This window comes from Rhinoraja longicauda, chromosome 1 (assembly GCF_053455715.1).
Source record: "Rhinoraja longicauda isolate Sanriku21f chromosome 1, sRhiLon1.1, whole genome shotgun sequence".
NCBI lineage: Eukaryota > Metazoa > Chordata > Chondrichthyes > Rajiformes > Arhynchobatidae > Rhinoraja > Rhinoraja longicauda.
Genome location: NC_135953.1, coordinates 123,834,664 through 123,848,116, shown reverse-complemented (window position 1 = coordinate 123,848,116; position 13,453 = coordinate 123,834,664). Strand labels below are relative to the sequence as shown.

At 41.7% G+C, this 13,453-nt stretch overlaps 1 protein-coding gene across 1 annotated transcript in view; it reads right to left on the bottom strand.

The window, feature by feature from the left end:
- Positions 1 to 9,976: 9,976 nt before the first annotated feature.
- Positions 9,977 to 13,453, bottom strand: part of LOC144600570 (uncharacterized) — a 129,110-nt gene continuing 125,633 nt past the window's right edge. The window contains exons 8-10 of the mRNA XM_078412316.1: positions 11,876 to 11,951; positions 11,495 to 11,577; positions 9,977 to 10,063 (exon numbers count right to left, since the gene is read on the bottom strand). Of these exons, the coding sequence (XP_078268442.1) occupies positions 9,984 to 10,063; positions 11,495 to 11,577; positions 11,876 to 11,951 (239 nt within the window). The 3' untranslated portion in view covers positions 9,977 to 9,983. The remainder of the gene's footprint in view (positions 10,064 to 11,494; positions 11,578 to 11,875; positions 11,952 to 13,453) is intronic.

Sequence of the window (13,453 nt, the reverse complement as noted above, 5' to 3'; positions counted from 1 at the left end):
CCTTTACTTCCCCCCCTTGACTTCATCCAAGGACCCAAAGTCTTTCCAGGTTAGGCAGAGGTTCACCTGCACCTCCTCCAACCTCATCTATTGTATCTGCTATTCCAGATGTCAACTTCTCTACATCGGTGAGACCAAACGCAGGCTCGTTCGTTTCGTTCAACACCTTCCCTCAGTCCGCCTTAACCAACCTGATCTCCCGGTGGCTGGTCACTTCAACTCCCCCTCCCACTCTGTCTGCCTTTCTGTCATGGGCCTCCTCCAGTGTCATAGTGAGGCCCACTGCAAATTGGAGGAACCGCACCTTGTATTTCGCTTGGGCAGCTTACAGCCCAGCGTTATGAACATTGACTTCTCTAACTTTAGATTGCTCCTCTGTCCCTCTCTTCCCCTCCCCTTCCCAGTTCTCCCACTGTCTTCCTGTCTCCACCTATATCCTTTCTTTGCCATGCCCCCCTGACATCAATCTGAAGAAGGGTCTCGACCCGAAACGTCACCCATTCGTTCTCTCCAGAGATGCTGCCTGATCCACTGAGGTACTCCAGCATTTTGTGATGCCTTAAATGTAAATGTAGATGGGTTGGTGTTGTAGAAACTGGAGGAACAGCACCTCATATTCCCCTTGGGTAGCTTACAACCCAATAGAATGAACGTTGAATTATCCAGTTTTAGATAACCTCTAACTAACCCCCCCTCTCCCCCCCTCCCCCCGGCCTCACCTAAACTTCCATCTATTCCTCCGCTCCACATCGCCCCCTGCTACTTTCCTCCCCCTGGCCTCACAATCCACCACTCTTTAAACCTGTTGAACTTATTTCTGGCCTTAGTTCCAACCATCTGCCTATCAACAAGCAGGAAAAACAGTCACTTTATCTCCCTTACCCAATGCTAGATGGCAGGGTGAGCTGCGAGGAGGATACTATGAGGCTGCAGGGTGTCTTGGATAGGTTGGGTGAGTGGGCAGATGCATGGCAGATGCAGTATAATGTGGATAAATGTGAGGTTATCCACTTTAGTGGCAAGAACAAGAAGGCAGATATTTTTATCTGAATGGTGTCAGTTTAGGAAAAGGGGAGATGCAATGAGACTTGGTGTCCTTGTACATCACTGAGCTTGCAGGTACAGCAGGTAGTGAAGAAAGCAAATGGCATGTTAGCCTTCATGCAAGGAGGTCCTACTGCAGTTGTACAGGGCACTAGTGAGACCACACTTAAGAGTATTGTGTGCAGTTTTGGTCTCCTAATTTGAAGGACATTCTTGCTACTGAGGGAGTGCAGCGTAGGTCCACCACGTTAATTTCCAGGATGGCGGGACTGACATATGATGAAAGAATGGATCGAATGGGCTTATATTCACTGGAATTTAGAAGGATGAGAGGGGATCTTATAGAAACATATAAACTTCTTAAAAGATTGCAGGAAAATGCAGGAAAAATGTTCCCGATGTTGGGTGAGTCCAGAACCAGGGGTCACAGTGTAAGAATAAGGGGTAGGCCATTTAGGACTGAGATGAAGTAAAACTTTTTCACGCAATGAGCTGTGAATCTGTGGAATTCTCTGCCACAGAAGGCAATAGAAGCCAATTCACTGGATGTTTTCAAGAGAGTTAGATATAGCTCTTAGGGCTTACAAAATCGAGGGATATGGGGAGAAAGCAGGAACGGGGTACTGATTTTGGATGATCAGCCATGATCATATTGAATGGTGGTGCTGGCTCGAAGGGCCGAATGGCCTACTCCTGCACCTATTTTCTATGTTTCTATGTTTCTAAGATTGGAGTTTTCCTCCAAGTCTACATACCAGATTCTTAAGAATCAAGGGCTTGCAGCGTAGGTTTACTAGGTTAATTCCTGGAATGGCGGGACTGTCATATGTTGAAAGACTGGAGCGACTAGGTTTGTATACACTGGCATTTAGAAGGATGAGAGGAGATCTTATCGAAACGTATAAGATTATTAAGGGGTTGGACACGTTAGAGGCAGGAAACATGTTCCCAATGTTGGGGGAGTCCAGAACCAGGGGCCACAGTTTAAGAATAAGGGGTAGGCCATTTAGAACAGAGATGAGGAAAAACTTTTTTAGTCAGAGAGTTGTGAATCTGTGGAATTCTCTGCCTCAGAAGGCAGTGGATGCCAATTCTCTGAATACATTCAAGAGAGCTAGATAGAGCTCTTAAGGATAGCGGAGTCAGGGGGAATGGGGAGAAAGCAGGAACGGGGTACTGATTGAGAATGATCAGCCATGATCACATTGAATGGCGGTGCTGGCTCGAAGGGCCGAATGGCCTACTCCTGCACCTATTGTCTATTGTCTATAACAGCTTCCAAAATCAATAAATCTTTAATCAGTAACTCAGCCTGAGAAAGCAATGGCTGGGGTTTTTTTAAAAATTCGACCACACCACACAAAATGTAAAGGTTTCAGCTAATTGCATTATCAATTCAGCTAGCAACTTTAATTCCAAACCCTTTGCCATCATGATAAGTCTGCTTTTTGAGTAATCAATTAAAACAACCTTTTCGGGAAACAAACACATTTCACCACAATGAGTGTTTTATGTAACAGATGGCTGTGGACATATAAAAGGCCACTGCTATAACACTCTTGCTGGGAATCAGTCGCACGTCATGCTGTAGTGAGAGTTATTGCAAGAATTGTGAACTGTACCAGCAAAGTTTGCTAAGAGTTGTAGCAAGTGACAAATCTTCAAAGAGGTGTGATCTTAAATTTATAATGCAAATTTTGTTCCATAAATATCAAAATAATTCTCAACTTCATTTCTTGAAGACCTTTACTTTAGAAGCCTGAGGCCTTGTATTTCCATTGATGTTGTTATCGTCAAAACACAAAGTGCTGAAGGAATTCAGCATGTCTCAGTCTCTCCATAAATGCTGCCTGACCTGCTGAGTTCCTACAGCACTTTATGATTAGCTGAAAATTCAAGCATCTACAGTTCCTTGTAGCTTGGTGTTGATGTAGTGTCCCACCACAACTTTGAGGGAAGAATAACATATGGCACAAGCACAGGGAAATAATCTATAAATTCCATCCACAAATACAGCTGGCAACCAGTTACAAGTAATGAACAGAGTTTCAAAGTTGGGAGACATGGTTATTGAAACTCCCTGGTTCTTTGATACAATCAGAGGACCTGCAAAACCAAAAACAAGGGAATTCAGACCACTGCCAGTATAGCTGGATCTAGAAAACTAATTTGTAGACATATACCTCTGTCAATGGAGCCGCTACACAGACCCAAAGTCGGACCAGTTGGCTCAACTGAGTAAAAATAAGTCAAAAGCCAAACAAAATGTCCTGAGAGTTTTCTAGCAGTGGTCTTTATAAGAGTTTCCTCCTGCTTCAGATCCTTAAATCCTACAAATGACTGTTCTGAGTTTAATTTTGTTACAGTAGAAAACCAAGGAGGAATTAAAATAAAATAAAAACAAAAATTGTTGTAAATACTTAGCAGGTCAAGCAATGAGTTAGCTTCTTATATCGATGATATTAATCAGAACTGGGAATAATTAAAGATAGACAGGTTTGACAATGCAGAGAAAATTGTGCATTGTGTGTTCAGGTGTGGGGATAGGTGGGGACATCTTAAGTGGGCGGTGGAGAGGAGTAATGGAAAGATCTGTGACAAAGTGGAAGTAAATATGATTCCTGGAAAACTGGTTTGCAGTGGAACTATATCTTATAACTGTCTTCCAAATTCTAGGTCTGAGTAAAAATGGCCTTACTGCTCATTCACCTCTTAAGTAGATTTAATTAGATTTTCATTGCATGAAAAACATTTTCAGGATTACTAACAGCATCACCAAATTAATTCATTATTGATTTTTACTCATGAAAATCTCTGATCAAATGAATATTTAATAATTGTTTCTAGACAAAACAAAATGTTTTAAAAATCCAATTTAAGTGACTTAAACAGATTGTCATTTATTCACAAAATGCTGGAGTAACCTCAGCAGGTCAGGCAGCATCTCAGGAGAGAAGAAATGGGTGACGTTTCGGGTCGAGACCCTTCTTCAGACTGATGTCAGGGGGGCGGGTCAAAGGAAGGATATAGGTGGAGACAGGAAGATAGAGAACTGGGAACGGGAAGGGGAAGAGAGGGACAGAGGAACTATCTAAAGTTGGAGAAGTCAATGTTCATACCACTGGGCTGCAGGCTGCCCAAGCGAAATATGAGGTGCTGTTCCTCCAATTTCCGGTGGGCCTCACTATGGCACTGGAGGAGGCCCATGACAGAAAGGTCAGACTGGGAGTGGGAGGGGGAGTTGAAGTGCTCAGCCACCGGGAGATCAGGTTGGTTAAGGCGGACTGAGCGAAGGTGTTGAGCGAAACGATCGCCGAGCCTGCGTTAGGTTTCGCCGATGTAAAGAAGTTGACATCTAGAGCAGCGGATGCAATAGATGAGGTTGGAGGAGGTGCAGGTGAACCTCTGTCTCACCTGAAAAAACTGTTTGGGTCCTTGGATGGAGTTGAGGGGGGAGGTAAAGGGACAGGTGTTGCATCTCCTGCGGTTGCAGGGGAAAGTGCCCGGGGATGGGGTGGTGTGGGTAGGAAGGGACGAGTGGACCAGGGAGTTATGGAGGGAGCGGTTTCTGCAGAACGCAGAAAGGGGAGGGGATGGGAAGATGTGGGGTCCCATTGTAGGTGACGGAAATGTTTAAAAAAATTAATAATGAAAAAATTAATAATTTTTAAAAAATTAGCCAACACTACAGCCTACATTTTGCAGTGAAATGCAAGCAGTTCAAGCAGAACTGCTGACATTTCCCCATGTAATTGCTAGCGAATTTGGGATTTCCTCAAAAATGCATGAAAGTCATCTCAAACTTGCTGGCAGCTGATCACCAGCATTTGGCTGAATGCTTTATGCTGTTGGACACAAATTCCAGCACGCAGGGAGGAAAGTTGTGGCAATTCCCCAGTGTTTACTCAGGGAAATTTGTCTGAATCAATTCATTTCAATGGGGAAAAATAACTAAAAATTAATTTTATATTGATTTTTTTCATTATATATATATTTTTTAAACGGTTTCAATTTTCAAGTTTTTCATTAAAAAAAATCATATTTTTAAACTAAAATAATGTTTCAGCTGTATTATTATTGTGGCTCTTTTATATATTGATGTGCAGGGCTTTGCCAAGAATGATTGTGTTCACTTTATCCCATTGGCAAATCCACCAAAAGGAAGTGACTTGGTATTGAGATCAGTGCTAATACAGATAGCTCACCGCCTACTATAAAGCCCAGGTCTATGTGGATGGAGGTTGCTGATGATGTGATGGTGATGTGTTTTTTCATCTTTGTGAAAGTTGTTCTTATATTTTGTATTTAAGAACTGCAATTTATGCTCATCTTTGACGTACCCAAAGAAACTGAAGGCTTTTCTGGATCTAAAAACATTTACAGAATTGTAATGTCTCTTTTCTAAGTACCACTGCATTACATAAATATTAAGACACTGGCCATCATCATCACAACAGTGGCCTTTCTTGTTGACTAAGCCTGTTTCTATTGGGCTTGAGCTTTATAATTCAAGATCACAAAAAGCATAATTCACTGACTTGTTTATTCCTTCTTGCCAGTCCTGCAGGTTATGCATTAAAACAGAAATAAAAGGCTCATATTTTATCATAAGCCACAAGAGCAAATTGTCCATAGTTTATTGTAATGATTTGCTTTCATAAATCATGTTGAAATATCACTGGTGCTTGAATGATTGAACAAAAGAGTGAAAAATTAGGGAATTGTGGTCCATGGGAAAATTTTCAGAAGAGTGAGGCCTGGAGCAGAGGAGCCATGATTAACCTGAATTACAGGATTGGCATCATTGCCCAAACAGCTGCTCTTATTTCATTATGTTATCATGGTGCAAGTTAAAAGGCGTAGAAACCATGAATCTCGAGGAGATTTATGGAAAATCTGTCTCTCATGGACTAGGAATCTAATGGAAGAAAAGCTTGCTGATTACATTCTAGTTTAGGCCATTCCTCTGCCTAATGTAGATGGATTAGCCCAACTCTAAGCATCAGCCCAGACCTCCATCAATTCCACTGACTATTTCAGTTGAACTCCATTATCAACATCTAACATTAGAAAACAGGAAAGCACCCAATAGATAAATAACTGGAGATGCTGGTACAAATCAAAGGTATTTATTCACAAAATGCTGGAGTAACTCAGCAGGTCAGGCAGCATCTCAGGAGAGAAGGAATGGGTGACGTTTCGGGTCAAGACCCTTCTTCAGACTGATCTCTTTGAAGACCCTCGGACTATCCTTGATCGGACTTTGCTGGCTTTACCTTGCACTAAATGTCATTCCCTTATGTATCGAAAACTGCAAATGGATCGTTGTAATCATGTATTATCTTTCTGTTGACTGGTCAGCACGCAACAAAAGCTTTTCACTGTACCTTTTCACATGACCATAAACTAAACTGATAAACTAAACTGATCCATCTGCCTTTTGTCTCTGTGGTGTAGAAAAGATATCAAGATATCACGATGAGCAGCAAAGTTAATGTGGAAGTACAAGGAAATATCAATCAAGTGACTTTGCAAGGAAAGTGACACTATATTTATATTTGGGAAATATTGCTTTAACAAGGATAAATTTGTATACTTTTACTTATTCATTTACAGATTCTTTGCATCATTGCTAAGACTGGCATTTATTCTTCGTTCCTGGTTGGTTTCCTTCAAAACTGGCTGGTTGGTAAGATATTATTCACAACAGGCACATCTGTGAAATTGCAATTAAAATCTTAAATTGTGAAATGAAGTTGGCGTTGAGTACGCAATGGCTAAAGATGTGGTCTGAAGGGTCTCAAAGTCAATTAATTGTACCAGTTAGCATGAATGGCAAATTAGAACAAGATGAATAAATAATTGAAGGTAGACACAAAATGCTGGAGTCAGGCAGCATCAGGGAGCAGGTCAGGCAGCATCTCTGGAGAGAAGGAACGGGTGACGCTTCGGGTCGAGACACTTCTTCTGACTGAAGAAGGGTCTTGACCTGAAACGTCGCCCACTCCTTCTCTCCAGAGATGCTGCCTGACCCGCTAAGTTACTCCAGAATTTTGCGTCTTCCTTCGATTTAAACCAACATCTGTAGTTATTTTTCCTATGAATAAATAATTGTTGTTTTCATAATTGTGCAGGTTAAATGCTTGCCAGCATGGTTAAATCTCCTATATTTTTCAATTAATTCCATGAGTTCTAGCATTTAACCACTAACCCAGGGGTGTGGAAAACATAAAACTTTGGATGTGGCATCCTGTTTGGGATCTGTCTATTTGCCTTAACAAAAGGTTTCCATCATATTTCATTTTAATTGTACTGCTGGTTGGATTTCTCATCGCTTCCAAAGCAACAGGGAAGTCATGAAATTCAATCACACATGGCAACGTTTTAGCACCACACAATAGAATTTTATCAGGAACCTGATTACCGACCTCCATATTTTTGTTTCAAGTCTTCCATGCATGTGGCACACATAAAAGACAAAGTTCTGGAGTAACTCAGCAGGACTGGAAGCATCCCTGGAAAATATGGATAGGTGACAGTTTAGGCTGGGATCTTTCTTGGGCTGAATGGCCTCTTTGCTGTACTTTTCAGCAATTCAATGTTTAGAACTGGTACTTCATGTAGCACTTCAGAGACTCCAGTAATGACTGAATTTCCTTCCAGGAAAAAGATGGACTTATTGGGCTCCCTGATGTAGTCCAAGTATGAACAGGCACTGTAAATGATCCCAGCACTTTAAACGTCATCAACCCTTTCTGAAAAGACTACGATTGACACGGTATCACCAGCACAATACAATTTTAAGTAAATTATATTAAAACAATCATTAATCTGAAGTCAGTGCCAAGTGACTTCCACAAAGATGTGTGCCACACGTAGTTATAAGAAATGCAGATGCTGGTTCACAAAAAAAGAAATAAAGATTCGGGTCAGGACGAAACATGAAGCACGGTCCCGACCTGACTTGTTGAAGAAGGGTCCCAACCTGAGATACTACCTACCCATGTTCTCCCAGTCATAGAGTCATACAGCATGGACACAGGCTCTTAGGCCCAACTTACCCAAGCTGACCAACGTCCCATCTACACTAGTCCCACCTGCCTGCATTTGGCCTATATCCGTCTAAACTTATCCTATTCACATACCTGCCCAAATGTTTCTAAATTGCCTCTACTACTTCCTCCAGCAGCTCGTTCCATATACCACACACCTACCACCCTTGGTCTAAAATAGTTGCCCCTCAGGTTCCTATTAAATCTTTCTCCTACCACTTTAAACCTGGTTCCCCTACTCAGGGTAAAAGACAGTGCATTTGCCCTATCTATTCTTCTCCTGATCTTATACACCTCTATAAGATCACCCCTTATCCTCCTGCGCACCAAGGGATTGTCCTCGGCTGCTGAACCTCTTCCTATAGCTCAGGCTCGAGTCCTGGCAACATCCTCGTAAATCTTCTCTGCACCCTTTCCAGCTTAACAACTTCTTTCCTATAACAGGGGTGACCAAAAATAGACAATATTCTCAATGTGGCCTCACCAGTGTCTTGTAAAGCATGTAAGATGGACACCAAACATCCATTCACAAAATACTCCGAGTGATGAATGCCAATGACCACCCTATCTACGTGTGGCACCACTTTCAAGGAACTATGCACCTGCACTTCTAGATCCCTCTGTTCGACAACACTCCCCAGAGCCCTGCCTTTCACTGTATTGGTCCTGCCCAGGTTCGACTTCCCAAAATGCAACACCTCACACTTCTCTGTATGAGAGCGAGGTGGACCATTGAGAGCAAGGTGGACAGTCAAGACCATAGGTGGACCATCGAGAGCAAGGTGGACAGTCAAGAGCATAGGGGGACCATCGAGAGCAAGGTGGACAGTCAAGACCATAGGGGGACCATCGAGAGCAAGGTGGACAGTCAAGAGCATAGGTGGACCATCGAGAGCAAGGTGCACCATCAAGAGCGAAGAGGGGTCTTGATGGTCCACCTTGAGCGCCGCCAAGAGTGCGGTGGGCCGCTGAGAGGACCGCTGAAAATGAAGGTCTGCCTGGGTGAAGTCTGCTTTTAGATATTACTGGATTGTATACAAAGCAAAGCATTTCACTGCACCTGTACATGTGACAATAAAGTATCATTGAAATGAAACTCCATTAACCATTCGTCCGAACACCTGCCCAACCAATCAAGATCCTGCTGCAATTTTTGACAATCATCTTTGCAATCTACAATACCATCCACTTCTGTCATCTGCAGACTAATCATGCCTTGTACATCCTCATCCAAATCATTGATATAGATAACAAACAGCCCAGCACCGGACCCTGAGGCTTGGTCCCTGCCTCCAGTCCAAAAAACAACCTTCCACAGAGTTCGTACTACGTGAAGTACTAGCTCTAAATAATGAATCACAGAAAAAAGCAGCAAAAGGGTCATTCAGCCCATCTGTCCATGCTAGCCAATAATAGACTTTGGGTATATTTTGCTTCTCAGTTCTTGATTTGAGGTGCAATTAATCTTCATTGACAGATTAAATGCAGCTGCTTCACTTCACAGAAAGGAAAGATCTTTGGTTCTGACAAAGTTGTGCAGCAATGGAAATCATCCAGCAATTTGCAATAAATAAAAATTAATTCCTTCTTGCACCACAATCCACGAGAGATTTTCTTAACATTGCAATAATGGGACCAGGAATGCGCAATTAGTTTTACAGGAATATCTGAACCATCTTAGTTCAATCATTGGTTCAATCTGTACCTCCAAATATTACTCTGAGATATTAAAAACTTCAGAAAAAACAAACAAACGTATTTGACCTTTTGAGTTTTTTTAATGTCTCTCTTTGCTTCCTGATCCAATTGTTCTCTTCAGGGTGTTGGTGAACTTGGGAGACTGAAGAAACAGATCACAATGACCTTGCAGACTCAAGGTCCCCTCAGTTACTCATTTTCGTTAGTTGTTCCATCATTGCGAGGCATCAAAAGCAAGGCTGCCGTTTCGTGAACTGAGATGCTCCATGCTTATGTGACATTTTTGATTTTGTCAAAAGTAAAAAAAAATGTTAAAAAAAGAAATGAAAAATCCTTTAAATTTCAAATATACAGGTGTTACAGCAAGGTTGCACTCCGAGAGAATAGTCCGTATCGCAATTTCACACACCACAAAGCCATGTCATCTACACATATTCAAGAACTGTGAGTTGAAAGGAAAGTATTGTGCTTATTTGCTTTTTTCACATGAATTCCATGAAAGCAAACTTTAATTTGTATCTCAAATGTTTGGATAGCTATTTGTGAATTTTGTTATTGCGAATTTCCACACTTAAATGTGGGGATGGCCGGTATGTATAATTTTAGATGGCTTGGCACAAAGCAAATAAAACAAAAACACTATGTTGTATTAAAAAATGAGTAATATCAAAGTAATTTGCATTTAATTAAAATCCCTCCTGGGATAAATAAAGTTCTATCGTATTTACTAGTCCCTTTAACAAGGAACCATCCCAAGTTGTACGGAAGTGTAATAAAAAAAAAAAATGCTGAACCAAAGGAGTTATTAGAAAAGATTGATTTGAAAGGCAGAAATGAGGGATCTCAGAAGCTAAAGGACAAAAATCAAGTGGGGTGTACACAGGGAATTAGATTTGGAGGAATACTGAGATTTTGAAGACTGGTAGGGTTGGAATTAGTGAACAAGAAGGTCAGAGTGGAGGCATTGGTGACAAATGTGAGCAACCTCTAATATTATGGATGAACTTGTATCGAAGGGAGGAAGAGTAGTAGAGCATTGGAAAACAGTTGCATCTGAAAGAAACATGGTTATAAATTATTGGCAGTAGAACTTCTGATTTAGGAGCGGAGATGGGCAACATTATGCCAAGGATATGGAACTTGAAGCAAAGCTCACAATGAAATCAAGACACCAAACAACCCTTCCCCATGTGAAAGGACGAAGAAAAATTCAGGTCCTTCAGTCTTTCCAGTGTCAGCTCTACTGTTAATAACTTGGTCAGAGAGAGTACAGCTAATTCTGGAGCATGTCTTTATTTCTACAGTTGAGTGCAGTGAGAGCTCACTGCCTTGTAGAAAAGAGAATTATGTTCTGAAAATCCTTTATTAAAGCTACCCAAGAAATGAAATGCTAAGATGAAAGGCAAAATTACAGGACAGTCAGCCTTTGAAAAGGCAAGTTTATAAATGATTGCCTGACCTTCTTCATTCAAAGGGAAACTATCATTTGACATGGCTCTCTAGGTTAAATAATGGACCAAAGATCTTACTATAATATAAGGTGCAATTGGATGCCATGGTGCAGCTGTGTTTGAATTGCCTTTCTTGGATGTATTTTTTAAATGAAATCATACAATAGAATTATTCCTTATTTTGCCTTACTCTTTCTTAATTAAACCAAAGTTTTGAAAATTTTATATAGAGAAAGCATTTGTTTTTACCTTTAGCAGAACGAGGTGTGCCTGCTTGTGGAGAATTTACTTTTCCATCCATTGATACATTTCGAAACAGGTGAACAGGTACGCTTAACAATGTAAAAATAACATCTCAATTAGTGGAATAAAACATTGGACACAACCTTTTTTTTCCATTTATTCAGTTTTGTCTTAAAACACATTTAGCTAATCAAAACATACCATAGTCATATGACATAACTTATTCACATTGTGCATTTACAGTATTTACAAAGGGAAGAAAATAATATAAATTCTATTATTTTATACCAAACTAATCTGTTCCATTTTGGGGAGAAAAAAAGTCCCATAATTTTTGCAACCCTCACCCTGAGTTTGAAACAAATGAAACAATATGTTGATATTTACCTCTGTGCTCTCTTTCTTGCTGCCATTTTGTGTGGTGTAGTGATGGTATTTATCACATCACTTAAGTTTGGAGAACCTGCAAAGAAAGATGGATCCATTTTTAAATAAAAAGTTATGGACATTATTCATTATATCAAGACTAATTTTGATTGCTTATGAATGAATGTTTAGAGGCCAAGTATGTACACATACAAGGAATGTGCCTAGGTGCTCCACTCGCGAGTAACAACACGTACATACAGTAAACAATTAAGAATAAAGCATAAAATATTAAAACATTAAGAATATAACATTACGGTTTAAACATGTGAGTGAAATAAACCAGAACAAAAAGAGACTACAGACTTTGTTATTGAGTAGAGCTACTACTCGCAGAAAAAAAGGTGTTTTTATGTCTGGCTGTGGCTGCTTTGACAGTCAGGAGTCGCCTTCCAGAGGGAAGTGCTTCAAAGAGTTTGTGGCCATGGTGAGAGGTCAGTGATGATCTTACCCGCTCGCTTCCTGGCCCTTGCAGTGTACAGTTCGTCAATGGGGCGAAGGTTGCAGCCAACAACTTTCTCAGCTGATCGAACGATTCTTTGCAGCCTCTGGATGTCGTGCTTGGTGGCTGAGCCAAACCAGACCATGATGGAGAAGGTGAGGACGGGAGAGTACACAGCCTTGCGGTGCTCCTATGCCGAGAGTCTGTGGGTCCGAGATGTGCTTTCCCAGCCTCACATGCTGCTTCCTATCTGTCAGGAAGTTGATGATCCACTGACAGAAGGGTTCAGGCACAGTCAACTGGGAGAGTTGAGTGTAATAGCGTTGGCACAATGGTGTTACATGCAGAGCTAAAGTCCATAAACAAAATCCTGGCATAGGTCCCCCTTGCAGTCTAGGTGCTGGAGGATGAAGTGCAGGCCTAGGTTGACTGCGTCATCCACCGATCTAATGGCCCTGTATGCAAACTGCAGAGGGTCCAGCAGGGGGGTTTGTGATGTTTTTCAGCTGGGCCAGCACAAGTCTTTCAAGGGTCTTCATGATTACAGAGGTCAGTGTGACAGGCCCGTAGTCATTAAGACCAGTGATCCTTGTCTTTTTGGGTACAGGGACAATAGTGGAGACTTTGAAGCAGGCAGAACAAGTTTGCAGGGACTGGTTGAAAATGTCTGTGTAGAATGTCCAGTTGTTGGGCACAGAGCTTGAGGGTAGAGGGGGAAACATTGTCTGGTCCTGGAGATTTCTGGCTTTTCTGTCTCCTGAATAGCCTCTCCACCTCTTCAATTTCTATTGTTGGAGGTGGAGAAGTGGCAGACTGATGTTGGGCAGCAAGGAGGGGGTGGGTAGTGGACGAGGGCCCAGTCTTTGCAGACTGGAGTCAGGCAGTAAGTGGGTGTGAAGTGGTGATTGGAGAGGGGTGGGAGGGGCCAGTCTTTACAGACTGGAGTCAGTCTGTAAGTGGGTATGAAGTGATGGTTGCAGATGGGGTGGGGGAGGGGGGGGGCAGTCTGTGAGTAAGTGTGAAGTGGTGATTGGGGAGGAGTGGGTGGGGAAAGGGTCCAGTCTTTGCAGAACGTAGTCAGGCTGCGAGTAGGTATG